The sequence below is a fragment of the Oxyura jamaicensis genome, chromosome 8 (genome assembly GCF_011077185.1).
Source record: "Oxyura jamaicensis isolate SHBP4307 breed ruddy duck chromosome 8, BPBGC_Ojam_1.0, whole genome shotgun sequence".
Taxonomy (NCBI): domain Eukaryota; kingdom Metazoa; phylum Chordata; class Aves; order Anseriformes; family Anatidae; genus Oxyura; species Oxyura jamaicensis.
The window spans coordinates 22,002,192-22,025,964 of NC_048900.1; the positions used below are offsets into that span (position 1 = coordinate 22,002,192).

A 23,773-nucleotide genomic window follows, 5' to 3' on the forward strand; every position below is an offset into this window, starting at 1 on the left:
CTCCACGGTCTTGGTAGGGTCTGCAGGTGGCCAGGTTGGATTTCCCTCCATAGTACCAATGGGGAGTTGGGGGGAAAGCCCCAATTCACGCAGGATCCACTGCGTGGGAGGCAGGGACCTGCCTGGAGAGAGGGTGGGACAACCCAAGGCTGACCCAAAGCCTGGATTACAACCACCAGCTCAGCGACCGGGCGAGAAGGCACTGGAGCAGAGATTCCCAGCTGTGACGGGCATCGTGCCAGGGCAGGCAGCGAGCCGCCAGCTACGTGACACGTCGAGCAGAGCGCAGCGAAAAAGAGAGCAGCCAGCTCCTCCTCACCTTGGCAAACATGGAGTTGAGCTGCTTCCCCGAGCCATAGTATCCTCCCTGAGATAGGAACAGCTTCACCTGCTCTCGGACCTGCTCTTCGTCCAGGTGCCAGCAGTTCTCGTCATCGATGCTGGCTCCAGCAGTGGGGTCAGGAGCACCTGGGGGACAAGGGAGGAAAAAGAGACAACAGGGTTTGTAGCACCAGAGCCAGTTTGCAACAACCAAACTACAATAAAATAAAAACCACAACTTTTATCCCCCAGAAAAGACTCTTCAGGTTTCTCAGTGGGTGCTCTGTAGGAGCACTGTGGCTAGAAGATGCTCGGCTCAGCTTTGGCCATCCTTTTTCACCGTCTTTTTCCTGAGCAAGGAAGGGAGGCAGCATGGGAAGAGCAGAGGACTGCATGGACAGCCAGGGAAAGCTGTAGCCACGTTTCCAATTAATTCTTAACGATGTCTTCCCCACTTGACTGAGCTCTGGCCAGGAAGCAGACATCTCTTCCACCACTCCCTGCTCCCACTTGGGGTGCCAAGCACGCCCCAGTGCTGTCCAGGAGCCGATTCATGGAAAGGCAGCTCCAGGCAGTCTGCTCAGCAAGGCGACTGTCTCTCCTTGGCTTCTAAACGGGAGGACATCAACCCGAGGGGTTTTGTTCCTCCGGCAAAGGCTGAGAATGCTCCTGACCTGATAAGATCCAGCTATTTGTATTTAATGTCCTTTACAAAATTCCTTTAATTTCCGCTAATAATTGTTGCCCAGGAACTGTTCCAGCAAGCCCCAGGCACTGCCCGCACCGCGCTGAAGGGAGAGGATGCTGCTGCTCCCTCTGCAAATAATTTATAGTTGACAGAACAACGTAATTAGGACGGGATCTGAAGCAGCAGAAAGGAGACAACAGCCCCTGGCTGAGCGCAGGGGCTTTTGCCCACGGCCCCGTGTTGGGAGGAAGGGAACCAGCACTGCACGCAACCCAGTCCTGCTCCCTGCCATCACAAACCAGCACAACGAGGACCGTTCACCCCGCCTGCAGCGTGTTTCAGTTTTCCATGCCTTTCCCTTCCCTCCCCCGAGTCCATCCTTATCTCCGCTCCCCCTCGCAGATAAAGAGCAGACAAGCCAGCGATTATCCCGTATCAGGAACCGATGACTAATCTGTCTGCCACGAGTGCTTATCCCGCACCCATCACTGAGGCTTCTGAGACGCTCGCACTCCTGATATCCCCCTCCAAGCAGCCCTCTCCTCCCAGCTGCAGCTTTCCAGTACAGCCAGGTTGCCCCGGCTGCCTCTATAGGGTCATCTGGCTGCCTCTGTAGGGACCAGGAGGGCACGGACACCCGGTGACCCATCCCAAAGCTCAGCACACCCTCGGTCCCTCACTGAGGCCCCCGGGATGGCTCAAAGCAGAGGAAGAAGCGAGGTGCAGGAAGCGGCTGCATTTTTGCGGGGTTCCCAGGGCTGCCCCAACGCCGGCTGCTCGCACGTAAGCATCAGCAACAGAAAGCGCAGGCAGCGGGGAAAGCGGCGTGCAGCTGAATAAAACCTCCTCCTCCCACACACCACGCGGAGCACTTCTCACGTCGGGGCTCTGACCGCAGCCGGATTAGCGATGCGGCGCCCGCCACTCCAAACAAAACCCGCATTTACTTGTACATTTGTTTTGCTCTCGTATCAAAGACTCATATGGGGGGTTGTAATACCAGATTCCCGCACACGCCACGCAGACAGGCGGATAATGGGCTACCCAATTACACCGGGGAGCTGGATAAACATTTAAGAGCAAACAAAGAGGATTTGCGTGGTGTTTAAATATTAATGGCAGGATTCGTCCACTTCCCATTGCCAACGCTCACACCGTGGTGGCATCGCCAGTGGCATGCCGTGACGTAGCTGACGAGTGATTCCATGTCTCTGCTCCAAACCAGCAGGGAACGGCATGTAAAACAGCCCCAAGCCTGCGTAACACGTCTCTCGTATAGCAGCATTCCTGATCCAAAGAGCCTGTTTCAGATGTGCTTGATCTTTGTCCTGCGGGATTCAGATTTAAGGAAACACCACCACGCATCTCGAGTGGAAAGAGTGTTTCACAAGCCCATTTACACTGGCTGTAGAAACAGAGATAAAAACACCATCAATCACTCCAGCTGGGGCCCCTCCCTCCCCGCGGGCTCGGCACTTAACTGTTTGGCACCCAAGAGAGACCTCGCCGGAGAGGATGCGAAGACTGAGAAATAGGGGACTGGAAAAATCCCGGGTGAGGAAACAGAACAAAGCCAGGCACGGAAAACCTAACAGCTTGCTCAGCCAGTAGCTGCTGAAGGTGAGGAAAAGTAAAGCCTCTCCTGGAGCGGAAAGCGGCAGGTTTCTGGGGCTGCGGAGGCGGTGGGACCCTTGTGGCTCGCACTGAGGCACCGGAGCACCCCAGTGCCCGCTGCAGGTCTGGAGGAGAAGAGCAAAACGTGCCAGTAAGTGGCCCTGGGCGAGCTCCTGAACCGCCGAACGGTTCACAAAGGCCATCTCATGACTGCACGCAGCGCTGCCAAAAGCCTCCGGGCTGCATCTCCAGCGGTTGGAAAGAAACCAGGAGTGAAGGAAGAGCCACCCAGATCGGAGAGGGAGCGGGGGCAGGATACGGACAAATAAACAAACAACAGAAAACCTCAAAGAGAAAATAACCATGCACCAGAAAGGAAATGAACTCTAGCAAGGGATAAAAATAGCGGCAAAGCAAGGGAGCGAGGAACCAACCTCCGCTGAGCCTCCCAAGCCTCCCATCACATTTTTAAGTGGAGGCAGATTGGAGGGAGCCTCTGGAGGCAGCCTGAAGAGTCGAAGACATCTGACAGCAATCGAGGAGGTGAAACCCTTCGGCTCCTGTGCATGACCAAAGGAGCTGCTGGCAGCGGTCCTGTGCCCGCCGTGGGCACCTCCAGAACCAGGGCTGGCTGTGGTGACGGGGACAAAGATGGCACGGCCACACGATGGCATGTGGACCCCCCTACTGGTATCAGACTCACCCATTTCTGGGAAGCCCTTTGCCAGGCACCACTCTGGAGGGGATTCGGCAACCCCAGAGGCTCTGCAAGGCCTGGGGGAAGAGTCGCTTGGCAGAGCCCTTCTCTCGAGCACTCCAGTGGATTATTTTCCCTCGAATTTCTATCAGCTCAGCAACCAGGAAGGCAAATCCTCTGGAGACCTGACCTTCTCCTCCTCCCCAGCAGGTAGGCAGAATTTCAGATAGATTTACCAGTGCCTTATTCAGCCCTCCAGACACTGTTGTGGGATGACCTGGAAGTTAAAGACCACCCAAGGGCTCATCAGGCACCAGCTGTGGCTCAGCGTGACAGGACGGGTGGGCAGGTATCTCCTACCCAGCCAACGTGCTGGGTACAAGAAGCAAGGCTGGCCAGTGGGTAAAGGACCCTGTAGGACCAGAGAGGTCATCTGGCTGTTCGAGCTGACTCTCCACAAGATTATCCTCAGAGGGAGCTGCCCCCGCAGTGCAGAGGTTTTGTGGCTTTTCCCCCTTCTGGCTGGGAAGAGCACAAAAAGCCTTTATGGCTGGGACCGGCTGAGCACCACAGACGCCCTGTCATCAGCCGGCATCTCCACGGGGCATGCAGACTGCCCTCATCATCACATCTCCCGGCCTGAGGTCAGCAGCTCGCCTGGCTGTGCCCAAACACAGCGAGGATGGTGTGAGCACTGAGACACAAACAGCGAGGCTGCCAGAGCCACCTCCTGCTCCTCACCTCCTCCTTGCGAGGGGGACACAAGGTGGCCACCACCAGAAGCTCCACTGGACCCAAGCTGTCCAGCTGCAGGTCCTGGCTGTCCCCAGCAGCAGCAAGTCACATTGCCTGGTGTAACAACAACCTTCAGCTTCGCTCCGTGCCGGACAGTCAGGCTGAATGTTTCCATCAGCAGCAGGAACGCGCTCAGCGAGGGGAAACCGAAAGCCTCTGTGGTCTCTCCGTTCGAGCTGCCACTTCAGACGCCGAGCGCGGAGGAGCGAGACACACGAGACGCTCGCTGTGAGCACGCTGCCCTTTGCGGCGATCTGCCGGAGCAGAAACGTGACCTACTTCAGCACACGGAGGTCAAGTGGGAAGCAGGCAGCCAGGCACACCTAGGCTCTCCGCGCTGATTGAGCCCTCAGAGAACGAGCGAGTGCCTTGGCTGCGCTCCGAGGCCGCGGCGTTACTGGAGAGTTTGCATTTCCTTCTAGGAAGGCGGCCGGGGAGAGCAGCATGCGGCGCAGACTCCTGCAGGAGCAAAGGTCTGAAGCCCTAACGCCAGCCCTCCTGATGACCGCCTGCAATCTCTGCTGTTTGGGCTCTGCAGAAGGGGAAAGAGCAGCCCTAATTTCCAAAGCAGACGTTCCCACTGCACAAGGGACATTCCCCAGAGATGCGCTCAAGCTGCAGCTCTGGCTCCTCCACCCCTCGCACTAACCACCAGCACAGAAGGAGCAGCCCTTTGGTGACCGGATTCAATGCTAACCTGAAGCTAAACAGACCTCTCCTTGGAAGAAATATAAAAAAAATATTAAAAATAATAGTTTCTGGAGACGCTGTTCTCGCTTCGCAGTGTAATAACCTCAGCTGCCAGGCACCCACTGGGTTACTGTTGGGGCTGCAGAGGTGAGCCTGCCAAAAGCCACCTTGGCTTCAACCCAGAGACAAGCGAAGGTGTGACCCCAGGGGCCTGGACCAGTCATGGCCAAGAAACATTCACGTAAGCACATAAAGTGCTATTTAAGGCTTACCTTAAAGGATTTCAAAACCCGGGATCAGGGACCCTCAACAAATGCATGAACTGCAGCTGGGAAGAGCAAGGTGCAGGGGAAGTTTGGATCCCTGACAGCTGGAGCCCCAGCAGAGCTGCCGGATTGCTCTGCCATCCAGAGCCCCGCAGCACCTATTAGCTTTACATCACCTTAATGCTCAACTTCCACATCGTTCCCCGGGCTGAGATCAGGCTATGTGTCTGCTCGCAGAGGAGCTCACTCGCTGGTGGGGCTGCCAGACAGGTGTCAGATGGGCAGCTCCTCCAGTGGGACAGGGCAACGTGTCCCTGTCGGTTCAAAACCTCACACCGGAGGGCACCGAGTTGCATGACTCTGAATGGGCAGATAATTCTGGCTTTGTTTCTTAAAGCCACTTGTAAAAACAAGAGGCAGATATTGAACTGGAGCCAACATCTGTATCTTTGTAAGACTCTCAATCACCAAGTCTTTTGCTGACTCTGGAGCAATAAATATTCAGGGCCTTAAAAGCTTTTCTTCAGTCTGCCTGGGAGAACACAGTCTCAAAGAATGGCACAAACGAGACCTTGCCCAATCTCAACTTCAGTGGATCAGTTCAGGTAGGGAGTGGACCTCACCAGATTCTTGCTCTTCCTTCCTTTCTAACACCCAAAAATGAGGAAATGCCCCCAAACCAGTAATTTCAGAGCACAACCACACACACAGCAGATGTGGAAGAGACAAAAGCCTCTCCCAAGGTAGAAGCAAGAGGGAGGGGAGGAGAAAACATCTGAGATCAGAGCTGCCATCCCCAGTAGGATGGAGGTGGACCCCTGGCCCCGCTGCTACATGTGGATGCAACCAGTTCAGATCCTATTTTAGGCTGCATATGGGGCTTTTCATCTTCAGAGCAGCTAACAGGCATGTGTTAATCCCCACAACGCCCTTCCGTGGCAGATAAGTGTTTATTATCTCCGCTTTACAGCTGCAGGGACAGGCGCGGTGTGGAGCGATTCGTTACTGGAGGCCCTGGGCAACCTCAGCTCCTGGGCTCCTGGGCAGGATGCAGCAGGAGCAGTAGCTGGTGCCGGCAAAGGGAGCTCCGGGGGCCTGACCAGCAGGGCTGGGACAGGCACCGACCCCCAGCTAGTGGCTTCTGGGGGAGGAAGTCAAAAGCATCTTCTAAACACAAAGCCCCATGACACATCCTCTGTCGCCTTTGTGGAGTAGGTCAGGACAGCAACACTCATTTATTATGGGCAAATTAGCGCCCACGGAGATTAAAGCTTTATCTCCCACTGGCTCAGTCACATCTGACTTAGCAAGATGCAGGGCTGGGTGACACTGCAGCACTGCGGGCTAGAGGAGCCGCGTCCCCACTGCGCCTCCCAGTCCCCAGTGTCCCAGCATTGTGTCCCCAAAACAGCCCTCTGTGCTGGGGAACAAACGTGCTTCCTTCCTCCATGCTTGGCTTTTCCATGCTCATCTGAACTGTTCCTCATGTACTGCTAGCCTGCCTGCTCTGCTCTTTCTTGCCTGAAGTCAGCATTTGATGGATAAATGTGTAAGGAAGAAGAGAGGGCAGAACGGGGACACATGGCCAACATCAAAATGGTACCAAAGCCCGTATTCTAATATCAGTTTGACACTGCCACCTCTCTGTGCAGCAGTGAACATGGCAAAACAAAGGTCACCACCATCACTGTGAAATCTGGCCCCCCAGAAACTGGATTAGTGCTGAGCCAGCAAGGAAGGAACAAGAAATTACCATGCACTTGGTTGATTTCCGAGTTGGAGGACAGGATCTCATCAGCCAGCTTCTGGGCAGTGGGCAACACCTCAGTGTGGTGTGCTGTGATCAAATACTGAACAAACTTCTGCAGCTGGTCCCTGTTCATCTGGAAAAGGGTCTCTGAAATGGGAAGACGGAGTTTGACCTGGTCCGGTTTGCGGATCCTGTACAGTGAAAGCGCCACAACATGGGCGCAGTAAAAAATGTCCTTGTTCCCACAGCCACACGTCACTGAGGTGATTTTGCAGCGGTCGAAGCTGATGGCCACCTTGTAGGTCATCTCTGGTTCTGTCGCGGTTGCTGGCTCTGTCACCGTCCCACTGAGGTGGAACCCTGGAGAGGAAAAAGGAGAAGAGGGAAAGATGACATTAGTTTTGTTCTCTCCACCACCACCCGTGCAAGGTCTGCAAGGCGGACATGGCCAGCAAAGGCCACTTAGGCATCTCTGTTTCAAGAAGCCATCACCCAAGGACAAAACCCTTGCACTGGGAAAAGGAGGCCACCACCCGCCCAGCCTCCCCCATTTGCAGGTAGAGCCAACAAGTCAGTTCACCTTGAATTTGCTGACTTCAGCCTAAATAACCCAGACAGACACCCAAGCAACACCCACTGCCAGAGGAACACGTGCAATGGATTTGAGAGCCGCACCGCACCACCCTGGCATCCATCCAGTGTCACCCAGGACCCAGCCCGCGTGTAAACGTGGCTCTGCACCAGCACGTGCGTGCAGCCAGCCTCTTCGGTGAGTTTATTTAACTGCCAAACCACAGGGGAAGAGCAAAGCCGCTCGGTTCTCATTTGTTTAAGAGTCTCTCAGCCTCTTTCCCTCCTGGGAGCAATCCTCATCCGCGCCTCCCTCTCGCTGAACTCGCACCACAACGCACGTGAGCAAGAGGCAGAGAAAGGCCAGGTTTTCTTCTCTGATGAGGCAAACAACGTAAAATTAAACACAACTCCAGCTTCATTCCCTCAACCGGGCAGAGAGCTCCAGGGCACGACCACAGCTCTGAGCCCTTCTGCCCAAAGAAGCGAGAAAAGGCTGGATGTGCACCAACCTCACTGACCTCAAGGAGGTCAATGAAGGTGCCCGCCTGGCACCCCTGTGCTGAGCGCAGCGTGGGGCCCGCTCCCTGCACAGCCCAGCCCTCCTCCCCGCAGAGGATGCTCACTTGCCTCCGTGGCCCTGGACCCTCGTTAAGCCCAGGTTTGAATGGAGGTCTCTGCAGAGCCTGCCATCCCCCTGGAGAAGGCGGCAGACAGCTGAGAGGCCCACAATTAACGACAGACGAGGAGAGGGGGTGGGGGGGAGATTAAAATACATTAACTGCATCAAACTCTTGTGCGTTTGCCAGCTCGCACAAAGGCTTTCCGAGACAAATTCTACCAGAGGTTTTTAATAAATGGCATCAAAACCAGCTATTCACTGCCAGTCTCTTTAAAGCCACGCCAAAAACCACATTCAAATCTGATTAAGTGTCAAGGAGGTCTGCTTTCACTTTAGCGCACAGGAGGGGGGAAGCAGACCTGTTCCTCAGCCATCGACCAAAAACCCCCACGTCGTGTGGCCGGCAGAGCACCCAACACGGCGGTGCTTAACCTCGGGAAGGCAGGGATGGGCGGACGGACAGACAGCCACGGATGGGCGGACAGCCCCGCGCTGCCCTCTCGCTCGCGCACCGGCGGCACTGGAAGTGCCACGGCAGAGGTGCAGCCCCCAGCAGCCACACCGTGTAAATCTGGAGGATAAACTCCCAAGTGTTTATGTTTTACCACTTCTCCGGTCTGCAGCGCTTGGCAGGCTGCGCCGCCTCCCTGCCAGCTTCTCCCAAGTTTACTTTCTGAGCAAGTTAAAAGGATTGGAAATGACGTTCCTGAGCAATGATGTGTGTATGTACGCGTACGGACACCCAGACGTGCATAATCACGTGTATATGAAGCCCTTTAAGACTAATTACTAGCCATAAACACTGCCTTAAAGAATTACTCCACCAGGATCCCAGGCCAGACCCCACTCGAGGCCAGCCGGCGTAAGGCTGGAGGAACTCAGCTCGTTTAACCAAACGACCTGCTTCAGACAGGTGTCAGTCTGAAAACCTATCAACCCTGCTCTGAATCTGGCCTTCCACAAGGGGAAATTTGCCCAAAAACATCGACTCATGCTGCTTTGTGGCTCGGACACAGCCTTGCCCAGCAGTGGAGGCATGGGACATCCCAAAAAAATGAGCTCCCCAACAACTGGTCCTCACGATTCGTAGTGTGGGTTTTCACCTCGACCAGGGCTGCTCAGCACGCCTGCAGCAGCCAAGTTTATCTGGCATCCGAGCCACGAGCCCGGGGTCAGTTTAGATTTCAGTTGTCGTGGCAGCAGGTCTATTTAAGATAAACTAGAAACTCTACACAAAACATTTATCAAAAGCTTAGTCAGAAATTAAACACGGTGGGGGGGGGAGGGAGAGAGGGGAGCCCGCGGGAACAACAGCGTTATTTGGGAATATTTACATTAGCGTGAGGTCGGCTCGCAGCTACCACGCTCAGCCCTGATCTCATCTCCATCGGCAGGAGGGGACTGCTCAGCACCAGCAGGGCTGCCACCCCCGTACGGATGGGGCAGGACCATTCCTTTAAACGAAAATTGCCTTAGGGGGCTCCTAAAATGCTTTCCTTCCCTTTCAGGGGATTTAATGGTGTCGCTGTCCCAGAGGTGGTGGCTAAAGGGTAGGTTTCAGGGTGGTTACTCCATCACCCACTGGAGCACACACTTGTGGTCCACACAAACCCCAGATGCTGGAGTCAGCAGCAGGCTATGGTCACCTGCAGAAGGACATCTGTCACCATGCCCTGCTCTGCCCTCAGCTCTTGTCCCAAGGACCACGTGGAGCGAGCAGTACCGGCACTCCTGCGGGGAGAAACGCAGCCCCGGCCGAGACACGGGGTCTGGACAGCACTGAGAGCAAACCCAAACACTTCTCCCCGCGTCCCCCCTGCACGTTTCCATTTAAGAAGTTCCTACAGCCGAGTGCTTATCTAGGACTTCATCTTCTGTTCCTAGCACGCATCCAGCATAAGCTAACTTGGCGTTTGATTTGCTGCCAGCAAAGTGACAGTGCCAGGGCTTGAATGCCATGAAAAAGAAATAATTGAGTATCATCTTTGTAGCTACAGCCTCATTACACCCCATCTGAGCCTAGCTTTGTCCCAGGAAAAAAACCTTGGGCTCCTCCCTGCCCCAGAACAGCCTCCCCTATGCCCACCACGGATGCTTCCCAGTGGATGCCCCTTTGATCCAGGTTGCACAGGGAGCTGGGTGCTGACAGCTGCCCGTGTGAGCACAGAAGAGTTACCCAGGCTTGACAAATCAGCACAAACACTGCTCTGAACACGGGCACGCACCGCACCATTCGCACGTCTCCCTCCTAATTCCCCTTATCCATCAAACCCGGGCAGAACGCCGGAGCTGGGACCTTTTCCTGCCACGCCGGATCTGCCCCCAGAGCCTCTGCTCCGGTGTTGCGTTAGTGTTGCAGGATGTTGTGCCTCTGATTTAAATTAAAACAGACCCTGGAGATGTCTTCTGGGAGCTTGTGAGCTCCACACCAGTGGCACTTCTAAACTCATTAGCTGGGCAGCATTTTCCCCTTCAGGGCTTATAAACCCCGTGGGCTGGGAGGAGTGCGGCTCCTCAGAACACCCCTGGGCTCCCAAACCCCTGTGGAGCACCAAGCCTTTAGCAGGAGCTCCAGCACAGAAGGTTTTGCAGTTAAGACAAGACCATCAAGGCCTCAACAGAAGCATCTCGAACCAAGACGGAAAATTCTTTGATCTCTAAATCTACTCAACCAAAAGGAGCCTTGCAAACTCTTCCAGCTCTGTAAGAGCAGCCAGAGTCCTTCAGCCAAGTATTTGTAACCCAGGTGTCCACAAGCCACCTGTCAGGGGACCACCAGACCTTCTGGCCCTCCTAGAGCAGCACTAATCCCCAAAAGTAGGATGGAGAAGATGGTTCTGGTTTCAGAGGGCAAGACCGCAGCAGACAAAACCTCCTCCAAACACACCCCTGGTCTTGGGTCCTCCAGCAAAAGGCAAGGGCAAAGCCAAGAGGCGAGCTGGTTACACCAAAACACGCGAGGTTCAGCGGTGGGCAGGCTGGAGTCACCGCTGTCACAGATCAACTGATTTTGCTCAGCCTTTCCAAAACAAAGACACCTACGAGCCTAGTCACAGACCACGGGCAGAAATTTAAACCCCAGAAACAAGCAAAACCCTGGCGTGACCTGCTCCGTTCCCATAACCGCGTCCTCTAGAGCACTCAAGCACCCCGAGGAGGACGACAAGGAGCAGCTACCCCACCAGACGGGAACTCGAGAGCTCGGCTCTGCTCCCTCCCAGCAGTTGCTGCTCGCAGCCAGCCCCCAGATTTCACACCGCAGCTCAGGCAGAAGTCACAGTTGTCGTTCGCAGAGTTGTGCCGTTTGGAAAAAATGAGCTCGTTCTTCCCAGGCACGGCACGTGTGCTGGCACGGTCCTGCCGGCGAGGCAGCCTTCACGTGAGATCAGCCCTTCCCGGGGTGGAATCCGGGACCAGCAGAAGCCAGAAACCACCTGAGGCTGCTCCCCGGGCATCGCTGCACAAGAGAAGCAGGACCAGGAATGCACGGATAACGCGGGGAGCATTCCTTCATGGCACGGTGGCTCCTGCAGGCTTTTCTTGGTCTTGGTGGTCTTTGTAGACACCTTGGAGCAGGTCAAGGAATGGCTCTGCCTAGTGAAAAAGGCAACCACATCCAAACCTCCAAGCAAGCTGGCTCCAGCCAGACACTTTGGGCTCCATTAGGATCAGCAAGAGCAATGCGATCTCCCCTCCTCACCGCTCTCCTTGCCCAGGAACCCACCTTAGCTCTGTGTTTGCAGCGCGACAGGCTGCTGCTCTATTCCAAACCTGCCCAGAAAGCTGGCACGTAAGGGTAAAAAATGCACACATCGTATAGTGTGAACTGGGTGGCATCAGCTGGGCTCGCCTGAGCCCTGATTTCATCCACCTCAATAAACCACAAGGCTCCAAGCACCCTTCCCTGCCTTCCTCCCCTCTGCCCACAGGGGATGCCCAGCGGGGACAGCGCTGGGAACAGGGGGATGATTGGGAACAGGGGGATGATCAGCTCTGCACCGCTGCTTCCCCACCAAGAAGCCGCTGTTCTCCAGCCTGCAGGACTGCCAGACACAAAGAGCCCTGAAAAAAAACAAACGGGAAAGGCTACGCAGATATTTATGGGGCTCGGCAGATGTAGACAAGGTAAACCAAGATTTTCAACGCGAGTCATATACACTAGGTTACCATGACCCAAATATTTTTAAAATTTCCAAACCACAGCGGAAAGGTATTTTAAACTAAAGCAATTCCAAGCTCCTCGGTGATTAAACGGACTGCAGCTCCAGCCTGTAGTGGAAAAACCATTTGTTTTTCCACTGTGTGAAAGCCATAACTAGCAATGAATAATAATTGCTGCACCGAGTGTTATTTATAAGCCATTCTTGGTCACATTTCCGAGCCTTGAAACAGCAGCTTTCCAAATGTGAACTTAAAATCAGTCAATATTTGTAATGTAGACAACACCCATGGGAGGAAGGTGTCTGTGTGCTTACGCGGTAGGAAGCGGAGGTTAGTAAAATCTCCGAAAGCTTTCCAGCTAATAGATCAATTCCTCCAGCCGGCTGATCCTGACAATTGCTCAGTCTCTGACCTTGCAGTTGGAAAGGAGATGGGCTCATGAACTCATTTGCACATGACAATGCTCCGGCAAAGTGAATCATCTGCCTCTGATAGTAATGGAGAGTACTGCTCACTCCAGCCCTCCCAGGCTCCATTCAAACAGCGCAGGGCTGGCCTTTTGTGCTGTAAGTGCAAGAAAGACTCCGCTGAAGATGTGTGCAATTAAACCCACTTTTCTTGTTGCTCTTTTGATTCAGCAGAGCTCAATGAGAGGCACCCCAGGCAGGTGTTGTCACACACAGATAAAATGTGCCTTTTCAGAGCGCTTGCAGACAAAAAGAAAGAGGTAAAGGCTGAATCAATTGCAATTTCTCTCTTGCAAAAGAGGGAATCCATGCTTCAAGCGATTCAATGAGAGGGCTTGTACGGATTTGCATGCCCCCCCCCCTCCAAAGCAATTTCTTTTTGTGACAAATGGATGCCACATGCAAAGGTGCTGCCATCCGGCCAGACCTCCACAGGGCTGGTGCTGGGGGAACAGGCAGGACATAGATCAGACTGGTCGGGGCCCTCCTCCCTGGTCCCACTGCCCTGCTTCCCTTTCCTGGCCATTACCACCCAAGAAAAGCAACTGGCTTGGCGGAACTAGGGAGGACAATTAACAAAAGCCCCCACAATTAACAAAAGCCTCCCCCCCCCCCCGGAGGAGCCCGGCAGTGCGGTAACAAAGGGATGCGGCTGAGACGGGACGGTGCGTCCTTCGGGAGCAAACGGGAACCCATGGGCACAGGACGTGCCGTGCCTCCCAGGGCATCCACAGACCTCGGACACCAGCAAAGGTTCACCAGAAATGTTTGTGTCTGGGGGTAGGCTGGGGAAGAAGCTGCAGCTTTAAAGAGAGAAGATGTGAGTGCAGTTGTTTGTGTCGGAGGTAGCCGTAAGCTCCTCTGAGCAGCTGAGTAAGCTGGAGGGACGCTCTCTCTGCCATCTGCTCTGATCCCAGAACACCTCCTGCAAATGAAGAGTCAATCCGCTGGTTTCTATTCCTGTTAACCTCTAATCAGCCACAAGGACCGGCCTCTGCTCTGCTCTTTATCTGAGCCAGCTAATGCGTGAAGTGCACTGCGCTTCCCATCTGTTCCAGCATTAGTAGAGTTAAAGGACAATGCCGTTTCCCTGTCCCAAGCATTCACTTACACAGATGCCCTTGTATTAACTCAATTTCCCAGTGATTTCCATTATTACCCTTACGAGATTTCTGCTGTTTGTTTATCCAGAAGCCTGACACCAAGTTTTTTCTCCCCCCTGCCTGGTGTGACCAAGGCAGGTCCCCAGCAGCCTGGTCCTGCTCCGTGACATTCTGCGCCCAAAATTCAAGACCGCTCTCGTTTTCTCTCTTGCCCTGAGCGCTCTTTGTTGCCTATTCTAACCTGAAAACACCACTCCCAGCCCCAAAGCTGAGGATGCCCCTCCCCGCACCACCTTCCACATCCTTCCGCTGCCTACCAGCAAATGGGTTTTTAATCTACCCAGCCGCACAACCCTTGCTCTGAAGGAACACGGTTTGGGGGAAGAAGGAAAAAAATACCCCATTTTAAAGCTCTGACAGATTACCTCTGCTAATTCACAGCCCTGCAAGCTGAGCGCTTGTGCTAGCAGCTCAGATCTAATGCAAACCAAGCCGAATGGCATTTGTGCAGCAGCATAAACAATAGAGAGGCTTGAAGAGAGGAAGAGTTCACCACATCTTTGCTAACGCGTTCCGCCTGCCTAATAACTAGTGGCGAAATGCTGTCAAGTCTCTGCTCTCTGCTTTTACAGCGTCTTTCATGGCAAGCTTGAATATAAAGAGCTTGCTTAAAACCAAGAGAAAATTAGAAAGATAAGTGTGCGCATGAAATTTATGGGCAGAGCTGGTGATTGCAACATCCCTACATCAAGAAAGCAAGAAAACCACATCTCTGCTACGATCCCCCAAGTATCCATCTTCCTGCATTCATCAACAGCTGCGCCTGAACGCGGAGCGGTGCGGTTCCTTGTCCCAGCCCAGATGCTTTCTCAAAAGGCACGGGGTTATTTTCAAGCATTAAAGAAAAGATCCACAGGGAGCAAATCCCTTTTTTCCTGGAGTTTCTGGGCCCAAGCACCCCATCAATCCAGGCTGCCACCTGGAGCCAGCCCAGCCCCGAGCTGTCACCGCCCCGCGTGCCTCAAGGAAACCCCAGCGAGATGCCAAAACTCGCACGCGAGGCTGGGTCCTCCAACTGGGGTCCGCTCCCGACTTCAGTGGAGCCACCCAGATTTCCAGCAGCTGAGAAACTGCCTCCTAGGACATAAAAGGGTTTTAATGAGGAAATGCCTCTTATCCACCCATGGAAGTGTCACCGCGATGGAATTGCTGATCTTCGCTGCATTTGAAAGCGGAGCAGCGCTGCTGCTTCCGTGGTCTTTTTTATGTGGCGATTCCCCGCCACCCCTTACCCCCACTCAACAAAATAATCCCTGCCACTTCAGCGAGGCGCCTGCCACGCCAGAACCCTTTTGAAAAGGCTGCTGTTGTTTGCATTGACGCGCCCGCCTCGAGCAGCGGCTCCGCTCCTTTGTTCTACCCTGCAAACCTGGGCTGGCAGGAATTTCCAATCCAGATCCAATTAGCGCAGTGCTTTCACTTTATTACATATATTATCCAACAACTGAATCCAAACCGGCTGCGCAGGGCGTCACGGTAGCGGGCTCGCACCTGCAACGTGCAGCAGCAGCCCGGCAGCTCGGGCGCAGTTTTGCTTGAGGTGCCCCAAAAGCCAGCCTGCTGCTGCTCGGGGAGGCTGATCTGCAGGGGAAAAGCCTTGGGGTCAGTGACTCGGCCTGAATAAAAATTGAGTTACGTCTACCTAATCCTGTTAAATCGGTCAGAGTCTCCTTGTACCCATTGTTCTGGCTCCTGGTTTAAGGACTCATCCCTGGGTACCCGCTGGTAGGGAATGAAGTTACTCCAGAGCCAGGGGCATCCTTTCTTCTCTCTCTATTTGCTCCAGTTGCTGACCTGCTTTTCCGAGAGGCAGCTGCCCTCCCACGTCAGCAACTTCTCCAGGCTTTTTGCTCCCCTCAAGCCCATCTTGTCCTTGGGCTGGGCAGCAGCCTTGGCTTTTGCCTCCAACCAAAAGCAGACCTGAGATGGGAGGGAGGGAGGAGAAAGGCAGGTCTGCCCAGCCCCACAGATGGTAATGTGCTAAGTGGAGACCCGTTAGCATTCAAACCCGCTCTCAAACAAGGTGATGCTCCTCTCACTGCTGCCAACGCTCCAGGGCACGACAGCTGCCAGGGCTTGGAGGGGGGGGGAGCCAACTTGGCACCCGGTGCCATGCGCAAGGGGCTGGAAACCACCAGCTCCCAGTGGTGGGACCTGCCCGCGAGGTCCTGCCAGACCCAGCACCAACGCGATGCAAGGATAAACCCCATTCACTGCGTATTTTGCAACCAAAGCCACCTCCAGAGCAGGCCATGACCAAAACAAAACCCAAGCTCAAGTCACCAATATCAAAAAGCAAAAGCAAAAGCAAGCCCGAGAGCCTCGTGACTTGCTTCGTTCACACATTTTTGTTCCACAGGACCAGCAGCCAGGCTCACAGCCACCCCCTGTGAAGCACCAGCATCAAACCAGGCCATCGCAGAGCAATGGAGGGAAATGGCACACAACCCTGATCCTCCCTGAGACACCAGACCTTAAAATAGCAGCTCTACAATTTCTAGGGAAGTTATTAGTTATAATTTTCCTGGCCCTCAGAAGCCTTCTGAGGGAATGAGGCAGCCTAGATTCAGTACAAAAGCCTGCTCCAAATTCTTCCCCCAAAAAGACACTTTTCCTATTAAAAATAGCTTTTTTTAAAAAAAGGGATTATAAAGTCTGACTTTCTAAGTTATTGGCAACATTGTTAAATGAACATTGTATTTACGAAGCATTTCAATAGCGTTTGGGTTAATGGCCTCCCCATCAATTTGCTGGAAAGGTCAATTAACTTCCTTCAGCAAACCTGTTTTTTAAGCAGAGACGAGGGCTCTGCACTGAAACTGCTCCCCCAGAGTGGAAAACTCTTTGCAACTTCACCCCTCCTCTGTTCCTGCTCTCCACTGACCAGTCCAGAGCTGGGCACAGGCCCCGGAGCAGGTGCCCTGGTGGCTCTGTCCCCATTGCTCCTGCTCTTCCCCCGTCACTTGTCCCTGCTGGGGGGGACGACGAGGCTGGACAAACCTTTTGGGAAGGTGACTGCCTTCTGGACAACCAGACACAGCATGCCCCAGGGAAGGAGCCATCCCAAGGGGGAAGCTTCGTAGAAAGTGAGAAATTTATGGATAACCACAGGAGGGGACAGAACCCACATCTGCATCTGCTGTCCTTCTGCGTCAACTTCTGGAGGCAAACAAGGAAGAGCTTCACCTTCGTCCTGCTCCTGGATGGAGCCACGCAGCCAAATTGGGTTTGGCCACCATGTTCCTCGCACGTGCCTGTGGCAGATAAGGGCGTGCTCTCCTTCCAAGTCTTACAGCCCCAATTCATAGCAAACCCATCTCTCTCTTTTTTAGATATTGAATTTCTCTAAGGAGTCCACAGCCAAACATCTTTACATTGTAGAAATGTTATTATTCTTAAATGGCTTAGCTCACTTCAGTAGTTTCACCAAAAGTTAGTGGTTTCTATTTTTTTTCCTCCCTAAACCAATAAAGCTTACATTTTTGAGCCTACTAGGGCTGCTCCATAAAGGGAAATTAACTAGTCATTGCAGAATAAATTATTCAGCAACCGCTGTTCCAGATCAGCTTCCTCCATAGACATTTTATTCCAGAATAATTTTGGAATACTTTGAAAGTGTATTAATTATTCCATAAGGACAGGACATGAATTCTGGCACCGGGAGTCATTCAAATAACCACTGCCTGATGGTACCCTGCAGTAGCCGTGCTGGTCACTACTCCCTTTATACCACAGCATAAAAATGATGAAGTTTTTCTGGCTATCTATCTCCTTAGCTGGTGCTGGGAGCTTCTGCTGCCTCTCCAGCAGAAAGATGGGCACAACCCTGAACAGAGCAGTCTCAGAAAAGGAGGTGGTGGAAAGCATGGGAAGGTTTATGCTGAATTTCAACTTGCAGCAAAAATTCAGCTGAGGAAATAGCACAAGCTTTGCCTGGGTGTGGGGAAAAGGTTTTTCAAACTTTCGTTCAACCCATGAGCTACAAGGTGAGAATAAGTCTAGTGAAAAGGCTGCAGGACATTGCACCATGAGATGAAGTATTCACCACGCGGTGCTGGGAAATGTAGAAAACTGCTTTTCTGCTTGGGATCTCTGCAGAGAGCCCATCCGGAAGGGCCGGCCCAGCGAGCTGCATGGGGACATCCAGCAGGAACGCATTGTGGATAGGAAACGCGTGACAAAATGGGTCCCTGTCCACCCCTATCCAGGGAGCTCGATGCATTTCAAAGGGCAACAGCAGAGTGTCCAGGCACTATTGCTCATGGGACAAGGTGAGCATCTAACAGGGACGGGACCACTGCACATGAAGATGTGACACATTTCCAGTAACCTCGTCTCTCTGGAAAGCCCACGCAGCCAAGCTTGGGGTCGTGCCTGATGAGCAGTCAGATCCCCTAATGCTGCACAACGAAAACCCTCTGTAGAGCAGTCATCATGCGTTAAATGGAATGGCACTTTAAGAAAACAAACCCCTTTGATCGCATTGTTTTCGCATGACCCTTCTGAAAAGTCAGGAAGGCAGCAGGAGGGCTGCAGAGTTAAGACTTCCCTGCAGTCACCCTTGCTTGAAAGGAAGGCGGTTGGGAGACAGATGCCTGCCAAAGATGCTCAGCTCCTCTACAGCAGTTTGCAGCATCTTTAGGATGCACATCCCTTCCCCAAGCCCCCTCACGAGAAGCAGATTCCTGTGGGGTGATTTTAAGCCCCTTGACGCCACGCTTGCTCCTGGCGGCTCCCCACAAACCACCCGTCCCGGTCGCCCACGTTGTCCCCAGCACCTCCCAGCCCCGCGCCAGGAGCCCTGTGCTTTAGAGAGCTCGAAATGGAAAAGCTTCCCCAAAGGACCCATGGCAAAGCATCGGCTTGCCTATTTTTCAGGTTCAGGATGCCTCCACAGCTTAGCAGCCTTCAGAAACCCGAATGGCCACGAAAAGTGATATAAGCGAAAGGCGAGCCATTGCCGCCTGGGTTGGAAGCGGTTCACAGGCTGCCTCTCTACAGCTCGTGGTTCTGATTAAAAACTTAACAGATTTTTTTGCTGGAAAGACATTGTTATTCAATACACAGGCTAGACTGCAGGCTCCTTCGTTTGCTTTTGGTGCAGTGCAAACATCTAAAATGACACCGCATAATGACAAGATCTGTCATCGGGACGCCTGGTGCTACAATATAAAGAAAGGAGGCGCAGACACATAAGGAAGGAAAGATCCCTTCGCCCCCTCTGGAATTTGTCAAAATTAAAACAAAAGGAAACCTATGCTTCACAGTTAGCACTAAATACACGGAACCAAAGGGAAAATTGTGAAGCGAGACATTTCACGGTGGTTTTCTGCCCTTATGTGGCATGAAGTCCTTTTGGTGTTAGAGGCAGAGCCTCAGACTCCCCTAACCACAGATGTGTTTTAGTAATTAAGGCCCTTTATGAAGGGAAAGGGGAAAGAAGAAAGGGGAAAGGGGCAGAAATCCTGCAGCACCCCAGCCAGCTACCTGCTGAAACCCAGCATTGAAGTCCCCCGGCACTGAGCCCCTGCCCCAGCTCCCTTCAAGGGCCGCTTGGCCCCGTCCCCCGCCGCGCACACCCCATGGTTATCAGCGGATTTATCTCGATTTGGAATTGGAAGCAACCAAAAGGCAGTGAGCTCAGCATCACAGGACAGAAATGAAGTAAAAAGCAAAACCAGATGAGCGGCTCGGGAGCCCTGCTTCTCTCTTCCCTTTGAAAAGGGAAGCCGGTAATTTGAGACAGCGCCGTTTAGAGTTTTACCCACAATCTCCGCAAAGGGCTTTAGGAATTGTCCTGATCAGCATTACAGGGTGCTCACAGCTGGGGACACGAGGCTGGGAGGGACATCTCCCACCAAGCACCACATGAGTGCTGAGCCTCAGGGAGAGGTACTGGGGTTCGAGAACCACAACCAGGCACATTGGTGAGGTTTCTGGGCTCCCCAGGTCACTTTTCCTGGCCGAACACAGCGCCTGACTGCAAGCTCCATGGCTGTGACGGGAGGACACGGAGCTGGGGAAGCCACCACACGCGGCGGGATCCCACTGGAGAGCAGATCCCTGTAGGCCGTGCCGGTCTCGCCCCGATGGCGCTCGCCATTTTTGCTGCTGTTGCTTAGCGACGAGGACAGCTCGCTGCACCGACGCGCCAGGCGTGTTAAATGCCCTCGCACTTTTGTTTTCGCAGGCGAGGAGCAGGCAGGAGATAAAACAAAGAGGCCATTTTCTCCTCCGCGAGGTGCCATCTCGGCAGCTGTGCGAGGATGCGAGCACCCCTCAGGATGCCAGCCCCAGCGCGTGCTATGGAGCGACGACGACTGAAGGATTTGGGGTGAAAATGGCCCAATGTGTGCACCCCGACAGCCGGGAGCAATGAGGATGCTGCAGGCGAGCTGTGGCTCCAGGCAGCTGCAGTGGATGAATGCCCACCCTCCTCCTGGGCTAGCACTGCTCTGGGCTCCTGCTGGACACTGACCTGATGCAGGCACGTCCTGGCTCCGATGTCACCTACCCGCACCCACAGGAGGGGCAGGTCAATGCCCAGACCCAGGCAACCTCCAAACCTAGCACAGCTCCAGCAGGCTCCTAAATGAAGCAGCAATGGGTTTCTGGCGTAAAAATAGGGCTGAGACCTGCCAGCACCAGCATGACAATGATGCTCAGCTGGAAGATGTTCAGCTGGGGTCACCTTGCATTGCTCAGGGAGGATGTGTCTCTCCAGTCATGCCAGGTTGCAGACTTACCGCAAGCTAAAGGAGCGCAGCGCCCAGCCAAGAGCCCTGAGCCAAACCAGCTGAATCCTTCCACCGTGCAAACAGCTGCGAGTGTCCTTGCTCAGACCTACTTGCAAGACTTCACACCGCATGCTCGTGCGCAAAGGGAACTGTCACATTTTACCAGCTGACATCTGCGCACCTGCCTCAACGGCAAACAGGCCCTGTGACAAAGTCTCTGGAGCACATGGGGCATGGGAGTATTTGTTCCTTTTGGAGGTTTTCCATCTCAATGCAAGCAAAAGAAACCAGGGCCTGCAGGGATCAGTGCCTCCTCACCTGCTTTCATCCAGTTCTCAGGTGCCTCTTGAGTTCCCCCTGCACAGGGGAGGACAAGACCAAGAAGACATCCGCTCACACACCTACCCATCCTCGCTGAGCTGGTTTGTTTCTCCGCACCTCCCTCAGGGCACTACACCCAGTATCAATAGCAGAGAGCTGCTGCAAAACAGTGCAAAGCTTCAGTCTGAGCAAAGCTTCAATCCCAGAGCATGCCCAAGACAACCGGCAGACGCCAAATTAAAACGATTCCAGCCCTCAGCAGCCTCTCTCTAAAGAGCAATTGCTATTATTAATTTGCTTCCTCCAGATAAACAAGAAATTTATTAAAATCTGAAATAGACTGGGAGTGCATGGGGCAGCAGAGGGACAGGAGGTTGCCACTTGTCTTTAAAAAATAAATACTTATACGCTGGATTACACTTTCCACTTGCTGGCTCCCTAGGAGCCAATTTCCGCATCGTGCGTTTCCTCTGCAGGAGATGGAAACGTCACGAGCTCCAGAGGCAGCTTGAGGGCTCGTCCATCTTCAAGAGATGGACGCACCGAATTTGGGACCTAACAGGTGAAATGTATATAGAAATAGAAATTTCATAAGAAAAAATAAGTGCATCTCAGTGATGAACGCCTCACTGAACACATCTGAAAACGCAGTCTACAGGCTGCTGTCACAGATCATGATCTTGACATCTTATAGAGGAGGGGTATTTTTTTGTTTAAATCAATTCAGTTCCTCGTTTCAGGAAGCCACTCCATTAAACCTAGAGACAAACTCATAATGGACAAAGAGACCCACAACTAGTGGAGAGCTGAAAGCAGATCCTCTTGCTCCATCCAGCCAACAAGAAGGTGATCCTTGCAGAGGATTGAACCACCCAACTGGTGGCATGAAACTTCAGCACAGCTTCTTACATCATCTGCAGTGAGGAGAACGGGTCTGAAGCAGGATGAGCAGCAGTTCCCACTACGCTCACAAGGAAGGTTTGCAAAGGATCTTACAGTCATGTAACAGCCGCTCCAACAGCCTTGCTTTCATATATCCCCCCTTGTTACTCCAGCCATAAAGACAGGATTTAAAATGGCTGCTGCTAGCACAATGCAAGTTATCAGTCTTATCAGTACGACGAGCCAAAGCAGAAGCAAATTACATTCACCGTATACACAGCATTTGTGCTGGTAGGAGTGTTTGGGAGATAAGAGAAGAAGAAAACATGCAGCAGATAACCAGGACACCTAAAATACAAGCAGTGAGTTCACAGTCACGGCTACCTTCGGTCCTGGTGGTTTCCTATAGATCAACCTGCCTTTTAAACAAGTGACAGTACCAAGAAAACCTCTGGACAATCATAATCCTTCTACCCTGCACAGACCCCCAATAAAGCCCTCATCCTCCTGTCTTCTCCTCAGTGGAGGTATGGAAACCCACTCTGGTACCCTTACCATTTCCAGTCACATAACCAGTAAGAAGTTCAACTTTGAGGGCTCTTGACCAAGCGATTTCACTGGATTTAGGCAATTGGTATGAAGTGTGTTGGAGGCGACACCATCAGACCCATGGGTCTGAGTAAACTAAACTGAAAAGAAATTAAAGCCAAAAGCACTTCAGGCTGTAAGCTTTACATGATCTTGAAGGCAGAGGCTGCTGAACCCATTACTTCCACTTCAGACTTCAATTAAACTCACCTTTAAATTTTCAGCAGCCCGCATCTGTGCTGACTGGCTATTGAAGCCAGCCAGTAACACTTTTGCACGTTCACTTTGTCTGGTGCCAACAGATCCATCTGCCTCAAATACAGGAGATCTCTTTTTAACACTCAAAAGCTAATGAAAAAAATCCCCTCTGGTGAAAGGACAACAGTGGATCAGAGAAGTTTTATTAGCCCTTAACCATGCAAAGTTGGAAGCTCGTCCCCTGTTTAATTCTAATACTCCAACTCTGTTAAACATTAACTGTATAAATAATCAAATACTTCACATGACAGAGCCATACTTCCAATCTGGGGCCAATAACCCAGAGGGTAATGAAGGGTGTAGTCTTCTGGGCTCAAGGATTTCCAGCGCTCTCCAAACACCAGAACAAAGGCTTTCCCTTCCCCCTCCACGGGCTTCAAAGCAAAAGCTTTGATTCACTCAGCGAGACCACATCAAGCCAGAGCACAGGCATGCGAACCTTATATATCTCATCGCACACCCCCTGCTCCAGAGACACATGTGAAACCACCAGCCATTGTGTGGTCTTAGCTCTGTCAAACCGCCCGGACCCCCTCCAAAAAAAGCCCTCCTCCCCATCCTCACCGCCATGCAGGATGCTCGGGGACAGAGCCTCCCACTTGCCCCCATCCACCCCTGCCCCATGGAGCGACCTCACCCAGCTTCCACCCACTGTGGGCATGGTCCTTGACACACAGTGCCACCAAGTCTCCACCGATTCTCCAGGACGAGCATTTTCCTGGCAAATGGCACCTGGTTGAGACGGAAACTCGGCTCTCCAAGCGCCTGCGGTCTCACATCCAGCTCGCAGGGGCTGGATGCTCCATGCCACCAAAACCAGCTGCAGGCTCCATTGCTTTTAACAAGGAACGTGACTGCGTGGCACGTCTGAAATTAAGCTCTTGCCTTCCTTGGGATTCAGTTTCCCGAGTACAAAGCTGGCGTAACTCCCCTTCTAGGCTTCACATGGGTCTCTTAAGAAGCAGGCTGAAATTGGCGAGTGAGGAAATGACTGGCGCCTTTGCAAAACACTACGGAAATAAAGATCTATAGAGGGGGGGAAAAAAAGCCTATTTGATACAAGTTAAAAATTAAAAGCTGCATTAAAAATATGTCAATCTGATGCTGGCTGTCCCCTTCCTCCAAGGTCAAACAAACTGAGGCGATTTTTTGGAATATGTAATCATCTAATGTCCAGGACTTT

The 23,773-nt window shown here is 52.9% G+C and overlaps 1 protein-coding gene across 2 annotated transcripts in view; it reads right to left on the bottom strand.

Moving 5' to 3' along the window:
- The window catches only part of ZSWIM5 (zinc finger SWIM-type containing 5), a 67,827-nt gene that overhangs the window by 16,803 nt on the left and 27,251 nt on the right, over positions 1-23,773 (bottom strand). Inside the window, exons 2-3 of one of the 2 annotated variants that reach the window (XM_035333044.1) lie at positions 6,825-7,181; positions 320-468 (exon numbers count right to left, since the gene is read on the bottom strand). In XM_035333044.1, coding sequence (XP_035188935.1) covers positions 320-468; positions 6,825-7,181 — 506 coding nt within the window. Of the gene's footprint in view, positions 1-319; positions 469-1,888; positions 2,429-6,824; positions 7,182-23,773 lie in introns of those variants that run through there. The other variant, XM_035333045.1, reaches the window with a different exon arrangement.